This window comes from Penicillium lagena (assembly GCF_028827675.1).
Source record: "Penicillium lagena strain IBT 129212 chromosome Unknown utg000001l_segment0_segment0, whole genome shotgun sequence".
NCBI lineage: Eukaryota > Fungi > Ascomycota > Eurotiomycetes > Eurotiales > Aspergillaceae > Penicillium > Penicillium lagena.
In genome coordinates, this window is record NW_026623222.1 from 4,334,696 (window position 1) to 4,353,271 (window position 18,576).

General features: G+C 53.5%; 10 protein-coding genes across 10 annotated transcripts; 5 read left to right on the top strand and 5 right to left on the bottom strand.

Annotated features, from left to right (window-relative positions):
• Positions 1 to 64: 64 nt before the first annotated feature.
• N7510_001909 (uncharacterized protein) lies at positions 65 to 1,002 on the bottom strand (the record flags this gene model as incomplete). The annotated part of the gene is made up of 2 exons (XM_056973836.1): positions 65 to 902; positions 965 to 1,002. 2 exons carry the CDS (start codon positions 1,000 to 1,002, stop codon positions 65 to 67), a joined length of 876 nt encoding a protein of 291 aa, XP_056838953.1.
• Positions 1,003 to 1,414: 412 nt separating this feature from the next.
• N7510_001910 (translation initiation factor 2) lies at positions 1,415 to 4,401 on the top strand (the record flags this gene model as incomplete). The annotated part of the gene is made up of 3 exons (XM_056973837.1): positions 1,415 to 1,438; positions 1,499 to 4,202; positions 4,250 to 4,401. The coding sequence occupies 3 exons, from the start codon at positions 1,415 to 1,417 to the stop codon at positions 4,399 to 4,401; spliced, it is 2,880 nt and encodes a 959-aa protein (XP_056838954.1).
• Positions 4,402 to 4,559: 158 nt separating this feature from the next.
• On the bottom strand, positions 4,560 to 5,361 carry N7510_001911 (uncharacterized protein; the record flags this gene model as incomplete). The annotated part of the gene is made up of 2 exons (XM_056973838.1): positions 4,560 to 5,129; positions 5,182 to 5,361. 2 exons carry the CDS (start codon positions 5,359 to 5,361, stop codon positions 4,560 to 4,562), a joined length of 750 nt encoding a protein of 249 aa, XP_056838955.1.
• Positions 5,362 to 5,467: 106 nt separating this feature from the next.
• Positions 5,468 to 6,220, top strand: N7510_001912 (haloacid dehalogenase, type II; the record flags this gene model as incomplete). Its single annotated transcript, XM_056973839.1, has 1 exon — positions 5,468 to 6,220. The coding sequence occupies one exon, from the start codon at positions 5,468 to 5,470 to the stop codon at positions 6,218 to 6,220; it is 753 nt and encodes a 250-aa protein (XP_056838956.1).
• Positions 6,221 to 6,545: 325 nt separating this feature from the next.
• Positions 6,546 to 7,448, top strand: N7510_001913 (EI24 domain-containing protein; the record flags this gene model as incomplete). Its single annotated transcript, XM_056973840.1, has 3 exons — positions 6,546 to 6,596; positions 6,646 to 7,223; positions 7,277 to 7,448. The coding sequence occupies 3 exons, from the start codon at positions 6,546 to 6,548 to the stop codon at positions 7,446 to 7,448; spliced, it is 801 nt and encodes a 266-aa protein (XP_056838957.1).
• Positions 7,449 to 7,870: 422 nt separating this feature from the next.
• Positions 7,871 to 10,030, top strand: N7510_001914 (uncharacterized protein; the record flags this gene model as incomplete). The annotated part of the gene is made up of 3 exons (XM_056973841.1): positions 7,871 to 7,924; positions 7,982 to 9,547; positions 9,599 to 10,030. 3 exons carry the CDS (start codon positions 7,871 to 7,873, stop codon positions 10,028 to 10,030), a joined length of 2,052 nt encoding a protein of 683 aa, XP_056838958.1.
• A 297-nt stretch (positions 10,031 to 10,327) lies between these two features.
• N7510_001915 (uncharacterized protein) lies at positions 10,328 to 11,698 on the bottom strand (the record flags this gene model as incomplete). The annotated part of the gene is made up of 1 exon (XM_056973842.1): positions 10,328 to 11,698. The coding sequence occupies one exon, from the start codon at positions 11,696 to 11,698 to the stop codon at positions 10,328 to 10,330; it is 1,371 nt and encodes a 456-aa protein (XP_056838959.1).
• A 544-nt stretch (positions 11,699 to 12,242) lies between these two features.
• On the bottom strand, positions 12,243 to 14,577 carry N7510_001916 (neutral/alkaline ceramidase; the record flags this gene model as incomplete). The annotated part of the gene is made up of 2 exons (XM_056973843.1): positions 12,243 to 14,316; positions 14,369 to 14,577. 2 exons carry the CDS (start codon positions 14,575 to 14,577, stop codon positions 12,243 to 12,245), a joined length of 2,283 nt encoding a protein of 760 aa, XP_056838960.1.
• A 526-nt stretch (positions 14,578 to 15,103) lies between these two features.
• N7510_001917 (pre-mRNA-splicing factor SPF27 family protein) lies at positions 15,104 to 15,803 on the top strand (the record flags this gene model as incomplete). Its single annotated transcript, XM_056973844.1, has 2 exons — positions 15,104 to 15,140; positions 15,190 to 15,803. 2 exons carry the CDS (start codon positions 15,104 to 15,106, stop codon positions 15,801 to 15,803), a joined length of 651 nt encoding a protein of 216 aa, XP_056838961.1.
• Positions 15,804 to 16,333: 530 nt separating this feature from the next.
• On the bottom strand, positions 16,334 to 17,844 carry N7510_001918 (putative 3-beta hydroxysteroid dehydrogenase/isomerase family protein; the record flags this gene model as incomplete). The annotated part of the gene is made up of 2 exons (XM_056973845.1): positions 16,334 to 16,922; positions 16,979 to 17,844. The coding sequence occupies 2 exons, from the start codon at positions 17,842 to 17,844 to the stop codon at positions 16,334 to 16,336; spliced, it is 1,455 nt and encodes a 484-aa protein (XP_056838962.1).
• Positions 17,845 to 18,576: the final 732 nt, after the last annotated feature.

Consider the following 18,576-nt stretch of genomic DNA (forward strand, 5'->3'; position numbering starts at 1 on the left):
AATTCAACTATGGAAGGCTCTATGAGCATCACACGACAGGTACGGGTATTAACGGAAACAGGTATCATTTTTCCAATGCATGGCGTTCATATTTCGCAATTGTGAGGCCCGTCATCAGAACCAATTCTCGAAGATTTGCAGTCTCAATCTCATTAGCCCCCTTCAAGCCGTCGACAAAGACAAGGCCTTCTCGATTCATAATTGCAACAACGGGACCTACAAGCTTAGAAGCATCCCAGTGCCATCGCACGTGCGGGTCGGCATTGACCCGGCAGACGCGCGTGTCCTGGTCCATAATGAATGGCAAGTCCGCCGGGGCCTCTCCATATCCCGACTTCCAGTCGCTATAACATTCCCATTGGAGTTTCTTGCGGTACTTCTTTGGGAAATCCTGGTAAAGCACACGCTCGTGTATGCGCTGGAACTGGTAATACTCGCCCATTTCGAATTCGTCCAGTCGCCAGCGCTCGCCTTTAGCCAGGGTTACCCACCCTCGATATGTGAAACAGCACTTGCAGCATAGGAAACCGGGGTAGTCAACGTCAATACCCCCGACGACGTTCTCCGTTTCGAATGGAATTGACCCGGTATCTCTGGCCTTTAGGGATGCTGTATCGTCTTCGTAGCTAGTCACAATAAGGTCGTTGCAGCTCAGCTTATATGACGTCGAGTCTGGCTGTGGTAGCGAGATTCCGAAGTATGCAGGACTCCAGATGTTGTATATTGGGAACGTAGAGTCCTCTCTCCAAGAAGAACTTTGGTTTATTTGGAAGCACAGCTTGGGCTCGGATGAGAATAGGCGCCAGGTGCCTGTGTTGATAGCCCACGGCTCAGCGCGACTAATTCGGAACATATCTGTGCATTTGGGTGTTGATGGCTCTGGGGAAGCTTCATGATGAGCACTAGAGGGGTAGAAGATTAGATAAAATGCCCAGAGATTTATGGAGATGAGAGAAGGTCGTACTCAGAGGCGAATTTGTTATCCAGAGGACTACCCATCATGCGTGACTGGTCGGATTAAATAAAGAGTTGAGTAATTGGGCCGTTATCCAGCGAAACACGCTATGTGCATTTCAATAGAAATAAATAAGGAGAAGCTACTCCAGTAGCTTTATGTATTAATATTAGCAGTTAATGGGTGACTAGGGCCCCTGCTCATGAGGAGGCAATTTTTGGCGACGCCGTGAAACCTCACGCGATGTGGCCTCCCAAACAGGCAGCAATTTCACATTAGCGAGGCCGTTGGCGTCGCTGCGCCTCTCTGGCAGAGGCGGCGATCCAGGTACATATGCCGCGATAACAGATAACAACTGGTCACGTGATGGACACTCACATCAACTTTTGTCGACCGCGGGCTGGGCGACCTGACCGAAGTGGTGAGCATCCAGTCCTTTTACTCATTGTCGAGTCAACGATGTATCGACGGGCAGCATGGGGGGTGCGTCTGGTCTCGGTGTCCCTGTGATGGGTTCATGGCTAATCCAATTGATTGTTTTAGGTCTCCCGCCGACACGCACCGCAATGGTCCTGTTCGACCAGGATCTCGTCAACCCTCACCTTCCGCCGATCATTTCGGTCATCCCTGCCCCGATTAGACGAGACAGATGAAAAGAAACCCAAATGGGGTGCCTCGAGATGGGGCACCAAGGCAACCGTGAAACCAGTTGGCCTGAGTGCGGCAGAGAAGTCACTCCGCGAGTCAATGGTGGTCCAGAGACAACAACGGCTCCAAGCAGAGCCGCCGAAACAACCAGAACAGCCACCTCCAAGATCAGAGGGTCATCGTCGGCCACAGCAAGCATCCCGCAACACCACGAGAAACCAGCCAGCGGCATTTCAATCGGGTCGGCCCTCGGGTCAGACTCGGGCAGACACAAGGAATAAGAATCCAGAACAGCAAGCTGGCAGGCCTCGGACACAACAAGGGTTTGGCAATACATCGAAACGTCAACCGTGGACGTCTCAACCATCTCGTTCTCCAGGTCTGACATGGGCAGAGACGAGGAACAACGATCAACCACCGCGTCGGGATCATGAAGACCGGCGGCCTTATGAAAGGGGCACACCGCGCAGGGATAGGCAGGATGGGGCTACCCGACGGAGCACGGAAGCACACGCAACTCCCGGGAAACAGCGACACCCTCAAGACATCGCCAAGTTCCAGAAACTGGGCGACTCTGTTTTGACAGACTGGGGGAAAGAAGTACCCAGGAGACATGGAGCAGCTTCCGCAACAGAGTCGACTGTTCATGGAAAGCGCAAAACTCAAAGTACTGAAGGTAGTGTGAAGGATGCCAAGAAAGAAAAGCAAGCGGATCCGTGGGCCTGGGATATGTCTGCATTAGAACAGCTGGAAACCGTCGAGGCCCAAAACGAAGTCACGTCGAACGACGCCAAACGCAAAAACTTGCGCAAGCAGCGCCAGGTCGAGGCTACTGAACGCGATTTCGATGTGGACGAACACCAACGTCGTCGGGACGAGCGCAAACGCCTGAAGAAGGAAAGGTCTCTCGTGAAAGAGAAGAAGAAAGCCGCGCCGCAGCCGCTTTACTTACCTCAGTTCATCAGTGTTAACAACCTGGCGGACGTCATTGGGGTCCGACCTGCGCAATTCGTCGAGCGAATGGAGGAGATGGGCTTCGAAGACGTTACCTATAATCATGTCCTGGATGCGGAGACGGCTGGTTTGGTGGCCACCGAGTTCAATTTTGACCCCATCTTCGAGACATCAGGTGATGATGACCTCCAGGCGGCACCTGTCCCAGAAGATCAATCTGCGTTGCCGACACGGCCACCGGTGGTCACCATCATGGGTCACGTCGACCATGGCAAAACAACGATTCTGGACTGGCTGCGGAAATCATCAGTGGCCGCTTCCGAGCACGGCGGTATCACGCAGCATATTGGTGCATTTTCGGTTGCGATGCCTTCTGGGAAGACGATTACTTTCCTGGATACCCCCGGTCATTCTGCGTTCCTGGAGATGCGCCGCAGAGGTGCCGACGTGACCGACATTGTGGTCCTTGTTGTGGCTGCCGATGATAGCGTCAAGCCACAGACCATCGAAGCGATCAAGCACGCCACCCAGGCCAAGGTCCCCATCATTGTGGCCATCAGCAAGATTGACAAGGAAGGACGAAACCCGGATAAAGTGAAAGGAGATCTTTCAGCCCACGGTGTCCATGTCGAAGACTACGGTGGTGATGTCCAGGCCATTGGAGTCAGTGGTAAAACCGGTCAGGGAATGGTGGAACTCGAGGAGGCCATTGGCGCGCTGTCTGAGATGCAGGACCACCGAGCCGACACCGGCGGCAATGTCGAGGGATGGGTCATTGAGGCCACTACAAAGAGTTATGGACGTGTAGCATCGGCTCTGATTCGCCGCGGCACACTGCGGCCAGGCGATGTCATCGTTGCAGGCACGACATGGGCTCGTGTGCGCACACTCCGAAATGAAGCCGGCGTCGCTGTCGATGAAGCCACGCCGGGAATGCCTGTCGAGATTGACGGCTGGAGAGAGCAACCGGCGGCCGGCACCGAGATTCTGCAAGCACCCGATGAACAAAAGGCCAAGGACGTGGTGTCTTACCGTCTGGAGAAAACCGAGACCCAAAAACTGGGAGAGGACATGGCCGCCATCAACGAGTCGCGACGCGAGCTCATGCAGAAACGCAAAATGGAAGACGGCGAGGACGAAGCACGTGCTGGTCTGGAGGAGTCGAGCGGGCCTAAGGCTGTCAATTTCATCGTCAAGGCGGACGTAGATGGTTCCGCGGAGGCGGTTCTCAACTCAATTGCAGCCATTGGCAACAACGAGGTGTACGCCAATGTCCTCCGGTCGGGCGTCGGCCCGGTTGGAGAGTTCGACATTGAGCATGCGGCCAGTGCCAACGGGAAGGTCATCTCATTCAACCTACCCATCGACGGCAACACCCTGCGAAATGCCGAGTCTCAGGGCGTGGCAATCATGGACCACAATATCATCTACAAGCTGATCGACGATATCAAGGCTACTCTCAGCGAGCACCTGAAGCCGACGGTGACGCAGCGTGTGACGGGCGAAGCTGAAGTGCAGCAGGTGTTTGAGATTACCGTCAAGGGACGCGAGAAGGTCCCGATTGCTGGATGTCGAGTGCGCAATGGCCTGGTCAACCGGACCCGTAAGGTCAGGGTGATGCGCGGGGATCAGACAATTTATGATGGTAAGTTTTTCTCTCATGGCACCCATATGATGTCTAACACGTCCCAGGCACCATCACCTCGCTCAAGAACGTCAAGAAAGACGTGACTGAAATGCGTAAAGACACCGAATGCGGTATTGGCTTTGAGAACTGGACCGACTTTGCGGTTGGCGACCATATCCAGTGCTATGAAGAGATCTACGAGAAGCGATATCTGTGAGATTCTCTCTTCTGTGTATATCACCACCAGAGCTCTGTACCATATTTTCCTTTTTTTTCTTGTTTTTCTTTCGTCGTTGTACGAGCAAAAGAAAGACCGCATGTACTATAGTATACCCATCTATCTCATTCTACACGCCGATATACATATCGATTTGTCTATCTCGCCTTCCACCTCACCCTCCCCACCCACCTAGCCCAATCCATCACATCCTCCCTCTCCAAAATCCGCTCAATAGTAAACCACTCCCTAGCGAGCTCCTCATTACTCGCCATGCGATGCACAAAGCTGTGACACGCACGACAAAGCCAAGCAACACTATTTAACATCCACTCCTCATGCCACCCCTTCTTGCGCACTTTCGCATGCACCCCGCGCGGAATCAGATGATGATACGACAGCGGGATCCAGTCACGCTCGCAGATCTCGCATGCCTCTGCGCGCGTCTGGATCCAGACTGGTGGCGCGGCGGTCACGCTGGATATGTACTCGGATAATACTGGGGATAGGAAGTCAGGGAGGTTGTCCGGGGAGCCGATTATGCCGTAGACGGTGAGGGATTCTGTGATCTCGACGGGGATTGGGGAGGCGAGGGTGTCGAGGGTGGCCCGGTTGAGCGGGGTGTCGGTGTTGTAGGTGTTTGCGAGGTTGGGATCGTGTTGGATGGCGGCGTAGGAGAGACTTTGGAGGGATTCGGGGAGGGAGGCGAAGGTCTCCGAGGCGAGGAACTAGATATGTGTGGAAGTAGTTATTCGTTTTGGACCAGAGGGAGGAATGTACATCTATGAACTCCGCCAGCTCTTCTGGGTCAGCCCGCTCGGGAGTTGATGCGGGCTGGGTTGGAACATGCTTCGTCTTGTGTCTCCGGCGTGATGTCTTGGTTGGCTTTTTCTCTTCCGAGCGAGCAACTATGGTGCTGGACAGACATTCTCGAAAGACGGCGTAGTTGTCGTGCGACATGGGGGCGTGCGGCAGTGACGGAAGGACGTGGGTAGACGTGCCCCGCGGCAGTCAAAAACAACCTTTGACTGACATCACTCTTTATCCTTCCTCACCTTCACCCACCATGTCCGAAATCATCATCGCCTTTGATCTGTACGGCACTCTGCTGTCGACGAACTCGATTGCCCAGGCACTCGAGAAGCACTTTGGGCATGATAAGGCGCAGACCATCTCCGCGCTGTGGAGACGGTACCAGCTAGAGTATACGTGGAGACTGAATAGCATGGGTAGGCAACGATGCGCTCCCATTCCAAGCAGCATCACGCTGACCGTATCAGAACGCTACGTCGACTTTGACCAAGTCACTCGTAACTCGCTACAGCACGCCCTGTCCGAGCACAACGAAAAACTCAGCGACAACGACACAGACCAGCTCCTAGAAGCCTACGACCACCTGTCTACATTCTCCGACGTGAACCCAGCCCTCAACCGCGTGGGCGCCGAACCCACCCTCAAAGCCGTGATCTTCTCTAACGGAACCAAGACCATGGTGGCCAACTCGGTGCTGCGCTCCAAGGATCTTGCTCCGCACGCCAGCGTGTTCTCGGATATCGTAACCGTCGACCACTTCCAGCAGTACAAGCCCGCGCGAGCGAGCTACCAGCACCTAGCAGACCAGGTCGGGAAGGACCCCAAGGAGCTGTGGCTCGTCAGCGGCAATCCATTCGACATCGTCGGCGCGCGCAACATGGGCATGAACGCCATCTGGGTGGATCGCGCCTGTGCCGGGTGGAAAGATGCTGCGGTCCCGGCGCTCAGACCGACATGTATTGTGCATAGTCTAGAGCATGTGGTGGGGGCGGTTCTGGGGAAATGAATGGAATGGAATGTGCTGCTGAAGATTATTTCCAAACGCTCCACGCTTTTCAGAAGAAGAGTTTGGGGTAAGCCAGCAGGAAAGCATTGGTCTGTCCTCCTATTTCCCCTCGTAACAATCCATGGGAGAATGTGTGGATTCTCGAGTGAATAAGGAGGAGTTCAGTTTATGTATGGAAAAAAAGAAAAGAGAAGGAAAGGGGAGAATGAAAATTGAGAAGAAAAGAGCGGTGGTGTTAGTCAGCAGTCACATGTGCCCTGTTATCGATAAAGCTGAAGATCATTCTTTTCATTCTGCCTGTTGTTGGACAACCCACTCTGCGAACATGCCTCGAATACTCGATGCCTCCCGGGCAGCCTGGCTGTATCCCTTCAGGGTATGTTTATCCTCGAAGGATGATGCCATGAAATACTAAGGAAGATCAGGGAATCTACTACTTCGTAACCCACCGCTTTCTCTGGCCACTCTTCAAAGCCCGCCTCGTTCCCCTCCTCCTCCTCTCCACCTTCATCTACATCCTGCTCTTCACCTTCGCCTACCTGCCCCAAGTAGCATTCCTCGCCATCTTCCAGGGCGTGGGTGCCTGGGTCAACGGCGCGTTCCTGGTGCTGGGCGAAGGCTCCGCCATCGTCGCCGGGCTATTCGAGGCGTTTTTCGTGGACGAGACCCTCGTGGATATCTTCGATGCGGTGCTGATCAATGAGGGCCAGGAGGAGCTGATCCTCACGTCACGGGTGATTTACCCCGAACAGGGCGATCCTGTGAGTCGGCTCGGCACGCCGACCACCTCGGCAGTCTATTCGCCGTTTTCGTTGCGGCAGATCCTCGAGTTCGTTCTTCTGCTCCCGCTCAATTTTATTCCGGTGGCGGGGACGCCGATGTTCCTGGTGCTCACGGGCTATCGCGGCGGGCCGTTCCATCACTGGCGGTACTTCCAGCTACGGGATATGACGAAAAAGGAGAGGAAGGAGAGTGTGGGCCGCCGACAGTTGCAATACACCACGTACGTTTCTTGCCTGTTTCTGATGAAAGCCTCCGCTGATTTTTGTTTTCAAGGTTTGGAACCGTCGCGCTGATCCTGCAGCTGATTCCTCCGTTTTCCATGTTCTTTCTCATGACCACGGCTGCTGGGTCTGCTATGTGGGCGGCGGATATGGAACACAAGCGGCAGCAACAACAGGCGGACCGACGACCACTCGGCGAGTATCACGATGAAATGCCAGCATGAATTGAGCCTCCACGAATAAACAATAATCATAATATACCACTTCCTAATCAAGATTCTTTCTCCACTGTATTTCGTGATTCACGTGACCCGCCACCATTCCGCGGCGTCTCCTTTGCGCAAACTTAGTAGTTGCCCATGAACTAACGACCGGAGTGAGCGAGTAGCATCTCTCGGAGAAAAAGAGTGCTCAGTGTCCTTAAGCTGGACCTTTTGCTGTCCCAAGTGATATTCGAATTGGCGTGTCCGGGGTCCCTACAGTGCGGAATACCTGCAATTGGTCAACAATCTGGGGAGGACTCCTCCGGACGTTCCGGGGTTGACCAGGAAGCTCCCCCTTGAGATCTTCACCGTGAATAACCGCCGCACCATGAATATGATCTGATAGTTCTTGCCGGAGCCTCCATCACCGGCGTGCTCATTCGATGGACACCAAAACGCGGCTGCGCAAGGCTTGTGATGCCTGCAGCATTCGCAAAGTAAAGGCGAGTCTTGTCCTATCCTTCAACGAGAATTACTTCTAACATCTCGTCCAGTGCGACGTCAGTGGGCCACCTTGCCGGTCCTGCGCCAGCTTGGACATCCCCTGCACCTACGACAGACCAAGTCGGCGGCGGGGACCACCGAATCGCCATGCCGAGGCTCTCAAGAAGCAGAAAGTGGATGATCATCCATCGCCGCTGAGCCCACAAACCGTGGCCAGTCCACCAACTCCTATTAATCTCCAAAGCACACCGTTCCCAACTTCGGCAGAGTCAATATGCTCCCTGCACACGGTGCAACTGCTGCTGGATGACTTCTTCACGTACATCCATCCTCTAGTTCCCATTCCGCATGAGCCGACTTTTCGCGCTGCGTTCGAGCGCCGAGAAGATGTGACCAATCGTACGTTCTTGGCTCTGCTGGCCTCGATGATCGGGTTCCTGGTGGCTTCTTTCCCGCGACGACCGAAACTCCGTCTCAATACTGAGGCCGAGAGGTCTGCTTTCCCAAATTCGGTGGCCTTGGTCAAACGGTGTCATGATGTCGCCATCCAGGCAAGAGGAACGGGCTATCTAGACCGCAATGTGACGGTATACGATGCTGCTATCAGCTACTTCCTGGGCGTCTGTGCCGGCTACGTTTACAGTATGCGCCGGTGTCGTCTGTACCTCGCTGAATGCCGGTCTATGCTCCAAGTCTATGATCTATGCCAACCCCCATCTAGAAATCTGACCAGTCCGATCTCGTCACCCTCGGCACTCGCAGATCAACATAGTTTTGGGGTTGACCAGCCCGCCGACTTGATCACCCAAGAGCTCGGCCGTCGTCTTTTTTACGTTCTTCTCGTCGGGTATCAGTCTCTCCACCAGTTTGGAACTGCGAACGTCAAACTCCACATTCCACCAGAGACGCCTACAGCTACCTACCCGCCCCTCCCGCTGGAGCTCGATGATGAATTCTTGTTCCCAACTCATGTGGAACCGCAACCATCCAACCGAGTCTCGCGGCTGGTTGGGTTCAACGCCAATGTACGGGTGTACAGCTCCTACAACGCTCTGCTAGCCTGGGAAGTCGCCTTTGGCAGCGGACAAGCCTTCGACTGGGAGCGCCAACGCTCTACCATCTGGGACGGTCTCCAGAAAGCTAGAGCTGCGCTCCTCGATGTTCCCGCCGAGTTATCTCTCCACCATCCGAAAAAGACACCCCTCGCTGGAATGTCGGGCATGAGTCATGATGGCGCGCTGTTTAGTTACTCGGAGGACCACATCGACCAAGAACGGCGGGGTATCCAATATGAGATCCAGAAAGCCAATATATACGCTAGTCAGCTGTGTACGCGGTCATATCTGGTTGATAAGTACTGGAGTCTGTTTGAGGCGTTTTCGAAATACGAGACCATGTGGAGTGAACAGCAGACTACCCCGAATGCCACCCCGGGGATGAGGATTGAGGGTGTTGCCGCAGAATCGCCAGATACAAACTTCCGAGCACAGTCTCATGCTCGTATGGATTATATCGGACGCATGATGGCTGAGGAGCGCAAGCTCGTGATCAAGGACCTCTTCGTGCTCGTCCAGACCGTCAACGAAGTCAACATGGAGCCGAACGGCGCCAGCATCGTAAGTCTTTCCCTTTTTGCTCCAATACTCCAGTTCTAAATGTGATTTTAGACGATCAAAATTCGCCAAGTGGCATCAACCCTCCTCAACCACACAACCCCAACACCGCCCACAAACCCACCCGCAACCTCAGATATCCCTACCACATCGACTTCAAATAATACATCCAGCACACTGGCACCATTATCAACACCAGATACCACAACCTCAACGCCAGGCCCTCACGTCCTCACAGCCGCAGAGGCGCAATCCTACCTTTTAGCTTTCATCGACACCCTCCTCCGACTAGAGTGCCACTCTGCCGTCGCTGCAGATCCTACGGGGAACAATGTAAACAGCGAGACGAGCCCGGAAATGAATGGTCGTGAGATGAGCTATGTTAGTGATTATGAGCGTGACCAGGAGGAGCTGAGTCAGTGGGCTAGTTTGAAGGTCTATCAGCAGAAGTTTGCGGAGGCTGGGGGTGTTTTTTCGGAGTTGTAACCTTTCCTTCTGTCTTGTGTCTTGCATTGTCTTTGGATTTGTTTGGGATAGGGTAGGTTGGCTTGGGTCGGGTTAGGGTTTTTTTTGGATGGATGGTTGAACGGATTTTTGTAGTAGATAGATACCACTTGTTTCTGCTTGCGATTTGTTTAGAGGGCTTATATATCAAAGTTCTGGACCAAGATATTTTTGGGTGGTTCATCTTCTACTCTATATACATAAACAGAACCAAATCTACTAGTGCTATATAGGAGATGAATAATGATCTATTGCACTATGTAAGAAGGAGAGGCATGGCTAGGTGATATTTGAGCAAGTACCCGGCTCATGCATTACCCATTCTTTGGTGCGAGTTACCGTGGCCGTTTCTGTTTCAGTATGAGTTACCGTGGTCGATTCCGTCTTAGTCGTAATATAAGGAAACCGGGAAATCACTGTGTGAACCACCGTGGTTTCGACTGGATAAGATACCACAACAGTCTTCGTACTAGTCACTGTACCGGCCACAGCATAGTTCGACGGTGTGATAGGGACGACAGACAGGATACCCGAGTCATTTTCCCCAGAGCCGGAGCCAGAGTTCGAATCGGAATCAGTAGCTTTGGACCCGGAGGCGGAATTAGAGTTAGAGTTGGAAGTTGTATCATCCCCTGAACCCGATCCAGAGCTACCAGAGCTCGAGGTGGACTCCGAGAGAGGTCCAGAGGCAGCCTTAGATCCAGATCCAGTTCCACCCGAGTTTTCAGGATCCGTATCTACGTTCTTCGTCGAAACAGATGACACCGTGTGCGTCGAGGTCGGAGACTCATAAACCACAATGGTGGATGTAGATGTGAGAGTCACTACATCCTCATTGTCCGAGTGGTGAGATTTAGTTGTGAAGGTGGAGGTGGAGGTGGTGGAGGTGGTGGTGGTGGTAGTGGTGGTGGTGGTCTTGGGTGTAGTTTCGGTGGTAGTGCTCGGAGAATCAACGATAGGGTTGTTATCCACGTCTGGCACCGCGCTGGGCTTTGTATCCCAAAAATTCATACTAGCGTCCGAGGTATTGGCTGTGACCCAGACGATGACGGGGCTAGTGATGATATGTACGTGGCTGGTTGTTGTAATCTTGGAAGAAGACGGTTTTGTGCTCGTGGTAGTGGTAGCGGTCGTGGTCGTAGGATCGGTTTCCTTGTACGAGTGGAGATCCCAGGGATAGGTCAGGTAAACCGCGTGTCCCGGCTTCGTAGGCGTGACCTGAGAAACCGTGCTGGTTGAAATCGACCTTGCAGTAGTAGATTTGGTTGAAGCTGAATGAGAAGAAGATGTGGACGTAGCGTGCGTAGTTTTCATCGTCTCGGTAGTTGTAGTGATAGTGGTAGTGGTCTCCGGATATGAGTGGAGGTCCCAGGGATACGTCAAATACACCGCGTTTCCCGGCTTGCTAGGCGTGACCTTGGAAACTGTGGTAGTAGTAGCAGTAGTAGTAGTGCTCGTCTCTGGCCAAGTGGGAGTAATTGGGGTGACCACGATCCCAATATCATGGTTGTCTTGAGCAGTATCCCGCTGCGAGAGCTGCGACGCAGAAGACGCAGAGTCCGGGGCAGGAGAAAAAAAGCGAGTGATCGGACCAGCCGAGCAGTGCCGCACCAGAAAGAACAGTAGGAAGACAAATTTAAGGAGCAGCATTTTTTTGAAGCAGCTGGTTTTGGAGCAGAGACTCAGCGAGTGGGTTTGGACTGGTTGCGAGAAGCACGCAGAATTGAAGATATGGCTAGCAGGGCGTGAGGAGGGTTCAAAGAGAGAAGAAATAGATATGAACGATAGGAAGGCAACAGACACAGTCAAAGAAAAACATCGTCAATGGTGTGCAATGGACTAGAGATGTTTCATGGCTGTCCGGGGCAAAGAAAGAGTGGCTTGACTTGAAGAGTCACGAATGCGGCGAAAAAACGAAAGAATGAAGCGATCTGGGACGAAAAGACCCCGAGGGATGGCCACAACTGGGGTCTTATGAATAGATGAAGCGTCCATTCTAGATTGGACTGTTTCAAGTTGGCCACTGTTGTGCTGGAAATAGAAGCGCGCGACAAAGAACGTCGCAGCAACCGCCCAGCCCACGGCGCGTGCTGATTGGCCCGTGGCGGAGTATATTTAGCATTTACTTAGGGCTAGCAGTAAAATATGGTAATTCGTCAAATAATATGTTTCAGTCATGGTCAATTAGTTCATCCTACGACGCGCTCACAATGAAAGACGGGCCAATCCCCTCAAACGCTGTGATAGTGCCCGTCACGCCCTTCGAGTCCCCATAGTAGTGCATCCGGTACGTCCCGCTCGACAGCGCGGTCGGGTTGCCGACACTGTAGAAAGAGTCTTCGATTTCCCACTCGACCGTCACCGTGCTGTAGCCCAGAACGGTATCGGTTCGCAACCAGTTGAACACCAAGTTCCAGTCACGGTCATTGCGCACCTGTGTCCACTCCGACCCGGTCTGCTGTTCCACCGCCGCGTACGTCCCTTCCAGACGCAGGTTGTTTCGGGGGTTGGCGCCGACAAAGGTCGTATTGACCACGTCCCCTGGTCGGAACGTCTTGTTACTCGGGGAGGTGAGCACATCACCAAAGGACTTGCCGATTGGTGCGCCGTCGTACACAACCCCTGTAATGAAAGAGAGCGAGTTGTTCGTGTTGATGGGCGGGCTGGGGCCCGCGGGGATGGCCGGCAGCTTGGCCACATCTGCATCGCTCCCCAAGTATGGCAGGTAGGTGAGAGTCAGATTCACATACGCCGCAAGTTCATTTGGCCCGTACAGAGTGGATGCTCCTTCGTATCGCTGTACGCTATACTCCTCCTCGGTCGTGAGGTAGTGAGAGTAACTGTTCGCCGGTGCTCCGAGCACCACTTGAGGCTCTGAAACACCGAGCATATTTTGGGCTCCATTAATGATGGCGGCTTTCCACCGGCGCCCAGACATCGTGGTGGCTTCACTGCTGGAAATGACGACAAACATCTGCCCCAGTCGGAGCACCTGGAAATCAACAACGTCGGGAGCCCATGCGTAGGGCAGAGTCAGGGTACCCACATCCAACAAGATATCCTTAGGTGCCTGACAAGCTCTCTGTTCGGCGCTGGGTTCGTGGATAAAGCCTCGTGCAATCTTCCACAAGGGGTTATCGGTGGACGGTCCGGTGGCATTTTGGGTGAAATCAAAGGCACCTGGTCCATCTGTGGTTCCGGCAGCAAATGAATATCCAAGCGCCGCATAGCAAGTCTTCATGGCACTACCGTTGAAAGGAGACGTAAACTCGAAGCCGTTCATGTTCTCATAGACATGGAAGGACTTGACAAACGAGCTTCCAGTAATCGGTGTGTTGACTTGATCGTCGTAGAGCTGCTTCGCAGCCGCGAACTGGCGCTTCCCAATTTCGAAGCAACTCTTAGCCCCGTTGTCCTTGACACGGAAAAACGGTCCTCGGCCGTGGCACGCTTCGTTACTGCCGCCACAGGTGCTGTCTTTGTAGCTGCACTGTTGTCCTGAGCCATCCTCGCACCAAGCCCCCAGGATATTGGGGCTAGTGTCGCCGACATTGGCCTGGGAAAAGCCGATAACAGCATCATCAGTAAATCGATCGTCGCCCACGATGCTGCGCTCAAAGAGGTAGGCGGCGACGCCCTTATTGTCGCCCGTGACTAGGGTGTTGTTGTTGTACATGGAGGTACCGTGCACGGGGAACCAAGTCAAGACGGCCGCAGTTTTATTATCAGACTCTCGATCAAAGCGCAGGAGCGAAAGCGTCTTTTCGACTTGTCCCACATACTTCGCTTTCTCTTCCTCTGGATTTTGCTCGTAGGCATATGGGCTGCGGTTGATGTTGGCATCGTTCAGGGTAATATTGCCGAAGGAAAGACGTCCTGTGGTTATGCTCTCATGAGCACGTTGGATGGACAGAATCGTGCCGTCAACGATAGCCTGGTAGCTCTGCTTATCGAACCCCTTGGTGGGGATTTGAGGCAGCAGATAATTCATCCACGCGCCGGGCCCGGAATGCGAATGGGTTCCGACCAGGGCGACATTATGTTCACCATATTTCGCGTAGTCGCCGCCCAGCGCAGCAAGCCCCTGCAGGACTCCGTGTCTAACAGCAGTGTCACCCGACTGGGTATCCAGAATCAGATACACAAAGGTGTCGTCGGGATTATTGGGGCTGGCAAAGATGAAGGAGCGAGAATAGAGTCGCTGCCGCACACCCGTGCCCAGCTGGTCCAGGCTGGCATACCCATTGAAATCGACCTCGACCACCGGTCTGGCTCTTGTTAGTGACCACTAACCCACAGATGTAGGGGGGTCCAACGTACCCCGTGATATCCGCCTTGCCGGCTCCGACCTTGAAAATATCATCGTTTGTTGCAGCATTGTTGGCTCTGTTGTTCCAAGAGTTGTAGTGCTTGCGGAAAGCCGGTGACTGCGGCTGAGCATTGTTTTGGACCACAGCGAGCAGCTGGAGCACCAGCAGCGCTGCCAGGGTCACTCCTACAATCGTGGTGCCCCATCGAATATTCGGCATTTTGAGAGAGAAATCAGGGCATGGAGTATCTGGAGGACAGTCCCATGCGCAGACACGGGGTTCTTAAGGGCAAGCCGAGGCAGCTAGCCACCTGGGAGGATACTGCAAATCTTAATCCGAACTGGGCGTGAGAGAGGTAACATCGAGCTAAGCGATGGGCGTGTGATGATCGCGCAGGACTGGGATCGTCATCCATTCACATTCCTGGATCCCGAACTGGCTTAGGTCGAATCCCCCGCACGGTCCGGGTTGGCACAATGAGTGGCATCAAGACACACGATCGTCGGGACAATGAAACACAAGCTCAGCCAAGGACTGGGTTGCTCGGTTGGTACATGCAACGCATACATCATAATCTCAGCAGCACTCCATTATTAAGTAGCAAAGTGTGTAACTACAACTAACAATATTGGAGCCTCAAGTGGAGGACTGTAAACACAGGTCACCTGATTGATGAGTCATCTGATCCCGTCCAGCCTGGAAAAGAGCGGCGTCTTTTCTGTTCATCCTCACCACCACCGTCACCATGCCTCTCATTAACGAATCCCACGACTCCCTGCCCTGTATGTTTTCTCGGTGTTTATCTGTGCTATGTATCTAACTTTTTCTCAGATGTCGACAGCGCGCCCTCAGCGGCTGCTCGCGCCAGAGCCCAACAGCTCATCGACGCCGAGGTGTCCCCAGAGCACTCAACAACTCTTCACCCTTCGATCCCTGCCGCTCCAGAGCCCCATTTCTCCTCTCTTATCCAGCAAGAACTCGAGCGCAAGGCGGCAGGAACCCCAATGGCAGGTGGAATCGATCTCACTCGCTACGAAGCCCCAGAACCACCAACGCGCGCATCGGACGGCGAGACCCCTGATCTGGACGAATGGCGTCGAACACTACAAAAAGCATACGTGTCGAGCTCCCATCTATCCAAGCGACATGAGGATCTGGGGTTGCTCGAAGAGCATGGCAAGAATGCATGGTTGATCGGCAACTCACAGCTGGAGGAGATCCTTCGCAGCCTTGAGAAAGATTTGGCCGACACCAAGGATGCGGCGGAGCAGGTCAACAAGGAGCGGAAGATGGCTCAGGAGTCGAGATATGGCGAAATCACTGGTCTGGAGGATACGTGGAAGCGCGGCGTGGGCGCGATCCTGGATGTGGAATTGGCGTCTGAGGGTCTTCGCCAACAAATTTTGGCGCACAGGCGCCAGGCTGCTCAGCAGCAGTCGCGCTAGCTTGGCCAACGTCTCATGTGCCTTCTTTTCATCTAGTACTCGTCACACATGACGCGATGTGGAACATTTTGTGTCCGCGACCCAAAGCTCTCACGCTCCGGGGTCCTCTGCTTCTTCGAGAAATGGCTCCGCAGCCCGCATGTACGCCACTTCTGTCGATTATGAAGTGAACTCCCCATCAAAGCACGATACAGTCAGCGCAATGTGGCAGCAGCTTTTCCACCACCACGGCCAACGAGCATTTCAAGCAGTTGTCAAGCCCCTGGTCACACAGTCCGAGTTGGACAGCGTTAGTAATATCCTGGGATTTCAAATGTCCTATATCTAATGGGACCATCCTTGTTCGTTAATCTTACAATACCCCAATGGGGATGGCTCATATCTAGCAATCTTCATACCCAACCAGAAAATAGCTCCATTGTGCCCGCTAGACAAGCTAGACAATATGCAAAATCCCACAGACAGTATATCGCTACTTGAGAAAGCTCGCCAGAAAAATCCACGAAGTCCAAACCCAAGTATTACCATCATCAAAGCTTCTGCTCCGGCGAACCAAGATTAATATCAACCCCTTCCTCCGAAACAGAAAGCGGTCCAATCTTCTCCTTAACAGAAACCCGCTTCTTCTCCGCAGCGCGATTCCATTCCAAAACCTCCTTGCATAGTCCTTGGATCGTCGTAAACGGGGGCTGATATCCAAGCCCTCCCTGCTCAGGCGCCTTCTTCGCGAGTGAATCATCCGCAATGCAAAAGACGTCCGAGATATTGAACAGCGTGGGCTGCAGCTGATACAAATCCTTTGGAATAGCCGGGAGTAGCCATGGCAAATAGCTGTACTGCACAACCGCGTAGGCTTCGACAAGATACGAAAGCAAAAACATGGCCATTGGTTCCACTGTCGTGAAAGAGACAGGCGTCTTCGCACGGCTTTCCAGAAGCATATAGATGTCGCTGAAGGCGACGGGCGGGTTGGGGTCAGTGACGACAAAGGCTTGGCCGCCGATGTTGGGCAGTTTGGAGTTTGGCTGGCTTTGTTCGAGAAGTCGTTGCTCGTACAGCAGGTGGGCGATTGAGACATTCTCGGCGTTGACCTGGCTGTGAATGATGTGGCGAACCCATCTATAGACAATTTGTTAGAAACACTCGTTTCGGGGGGTTGTAGGTATAAAGCTCACGTCGGGCCGCCCCCGCTGCGCAGATACTGTCCGGTGAAAGTATTGCTTGAATCGCTTCCAACGCCATAGACACCGTTCGCCGGCCGGATGCAGCCAGTCCGGAAGTTCGATGCTGGGTTGTCTGCAGAGCACACGAATTGCTCCGCCTCGGCCTTGGACACGGCGTAGTTGCCAAAGAAGTCATCGTGCTCCTGCGGCACTTTTGCGTCGTTTCTCATGATCTGCACAAGATTGTCGGGCACTTTCTTCCATGGAGCAATCCAGAACGAAGGCCGGTGGAGACTGACGGAACCCGATGAGGTCGAGACAAAGCAGCTGGCGCCAGCGTTCTTTGCGGCGTTGAGGACATTCTTGGTACCGTCGACGTTGACCTTTTGGCACATAGGCAAAAAGGTCCTGAGACGCTCTGAAGGGCGAATGGCAGCCGCAGTGTGGAAGACAGTCAAGGGTAGCTTTGCGACGGCGGCTGGCCAGGGCGCTTCAAAAGCCGTAGTGACAGCAAGTTCGTCGGTGATGTTGGTTTTGATGAATCCCACGTCTTGATTCGGCGGTTCCTGGAGGTCCAGCACACGCAGAGCAGTCGGGTCCTCGCCGCGCGCAAGCATATGCGAGACGATCCAGTTCCCGACAAGACCAGAACCACCCACAATCACATAGCGTCGCGACTGTTTCGGTGGCAGGACCTTGGACACGTCGATGGGACTCTCGATGCTTTCCTGGTAAGCAGCTTTGATTTCGTCCGTCGTCCAGCGATGAGGAGATAGTCTCTGCACTTCTTCGGGTACTATTTTCATTGCGCGGTTGACATGGTATAGATAGAGCGCTGCTAGCCCGATAAGGCCGCCTGTCACCACAGCCAGGACCATTTTGTGATCGTCTCTGCGCAGGCGACGAGGATGTAAAAAGAAAGAATCTGAGGCCGTCGGGAAAAACTGCTATGGCGGAGTGTCGGAGTTCTCCTACAGGATTCTTCTTTCTTGGGGGCGAGGCCTTGTTGGAAAGTGTTGGTTTAGCCCGCACTTTCAGACGCGGCCTCCATCGCTCGAAAAGGTGGCTGACAGCGAGCTTGAGTACTAGTCCTTAATTTGGCATACTTTGCGACAAGACACACTATCCTCGTAATAGACTATATCACGTTTGAAGGTCTACAGAGTAGACTGCGCGACATTACCAACAAAGTCATGGACTCTCGCCTCGCCCAGCGAGCTTGAAAGCTGGAGGAGCCGTCCTTACGGATGAGAGTAGGATCGAGATCGGGTCCACCTGCAGTCTGAGACGAGGGTCGCTTAGCCGTTAGTTCCCTCGCTTAGGCTCAACCAAGGCCCAGCCCAGTGATGTCGAACATGGGTCAACCACACGGGAACGTGGAATCTACGTCAAAGTCTAAGAGACAAAAATAGAGCTGTTCTTCAGGGGTTATATAGTGCCAGGGTAACCTTGTTTCGATCCAGTAATTCACTCCGACAGCCTTATGATGATGGTAGTTTCTCTTGTTCCTCGTCTTTGGTTCCAGCGGAACCCTTCCGCCAAGCCTCGGCCTCGTGTCAGAAAATTTATCGGCATCGCCGACCCCAATCCAGATCCGACGTGGAGTCCGA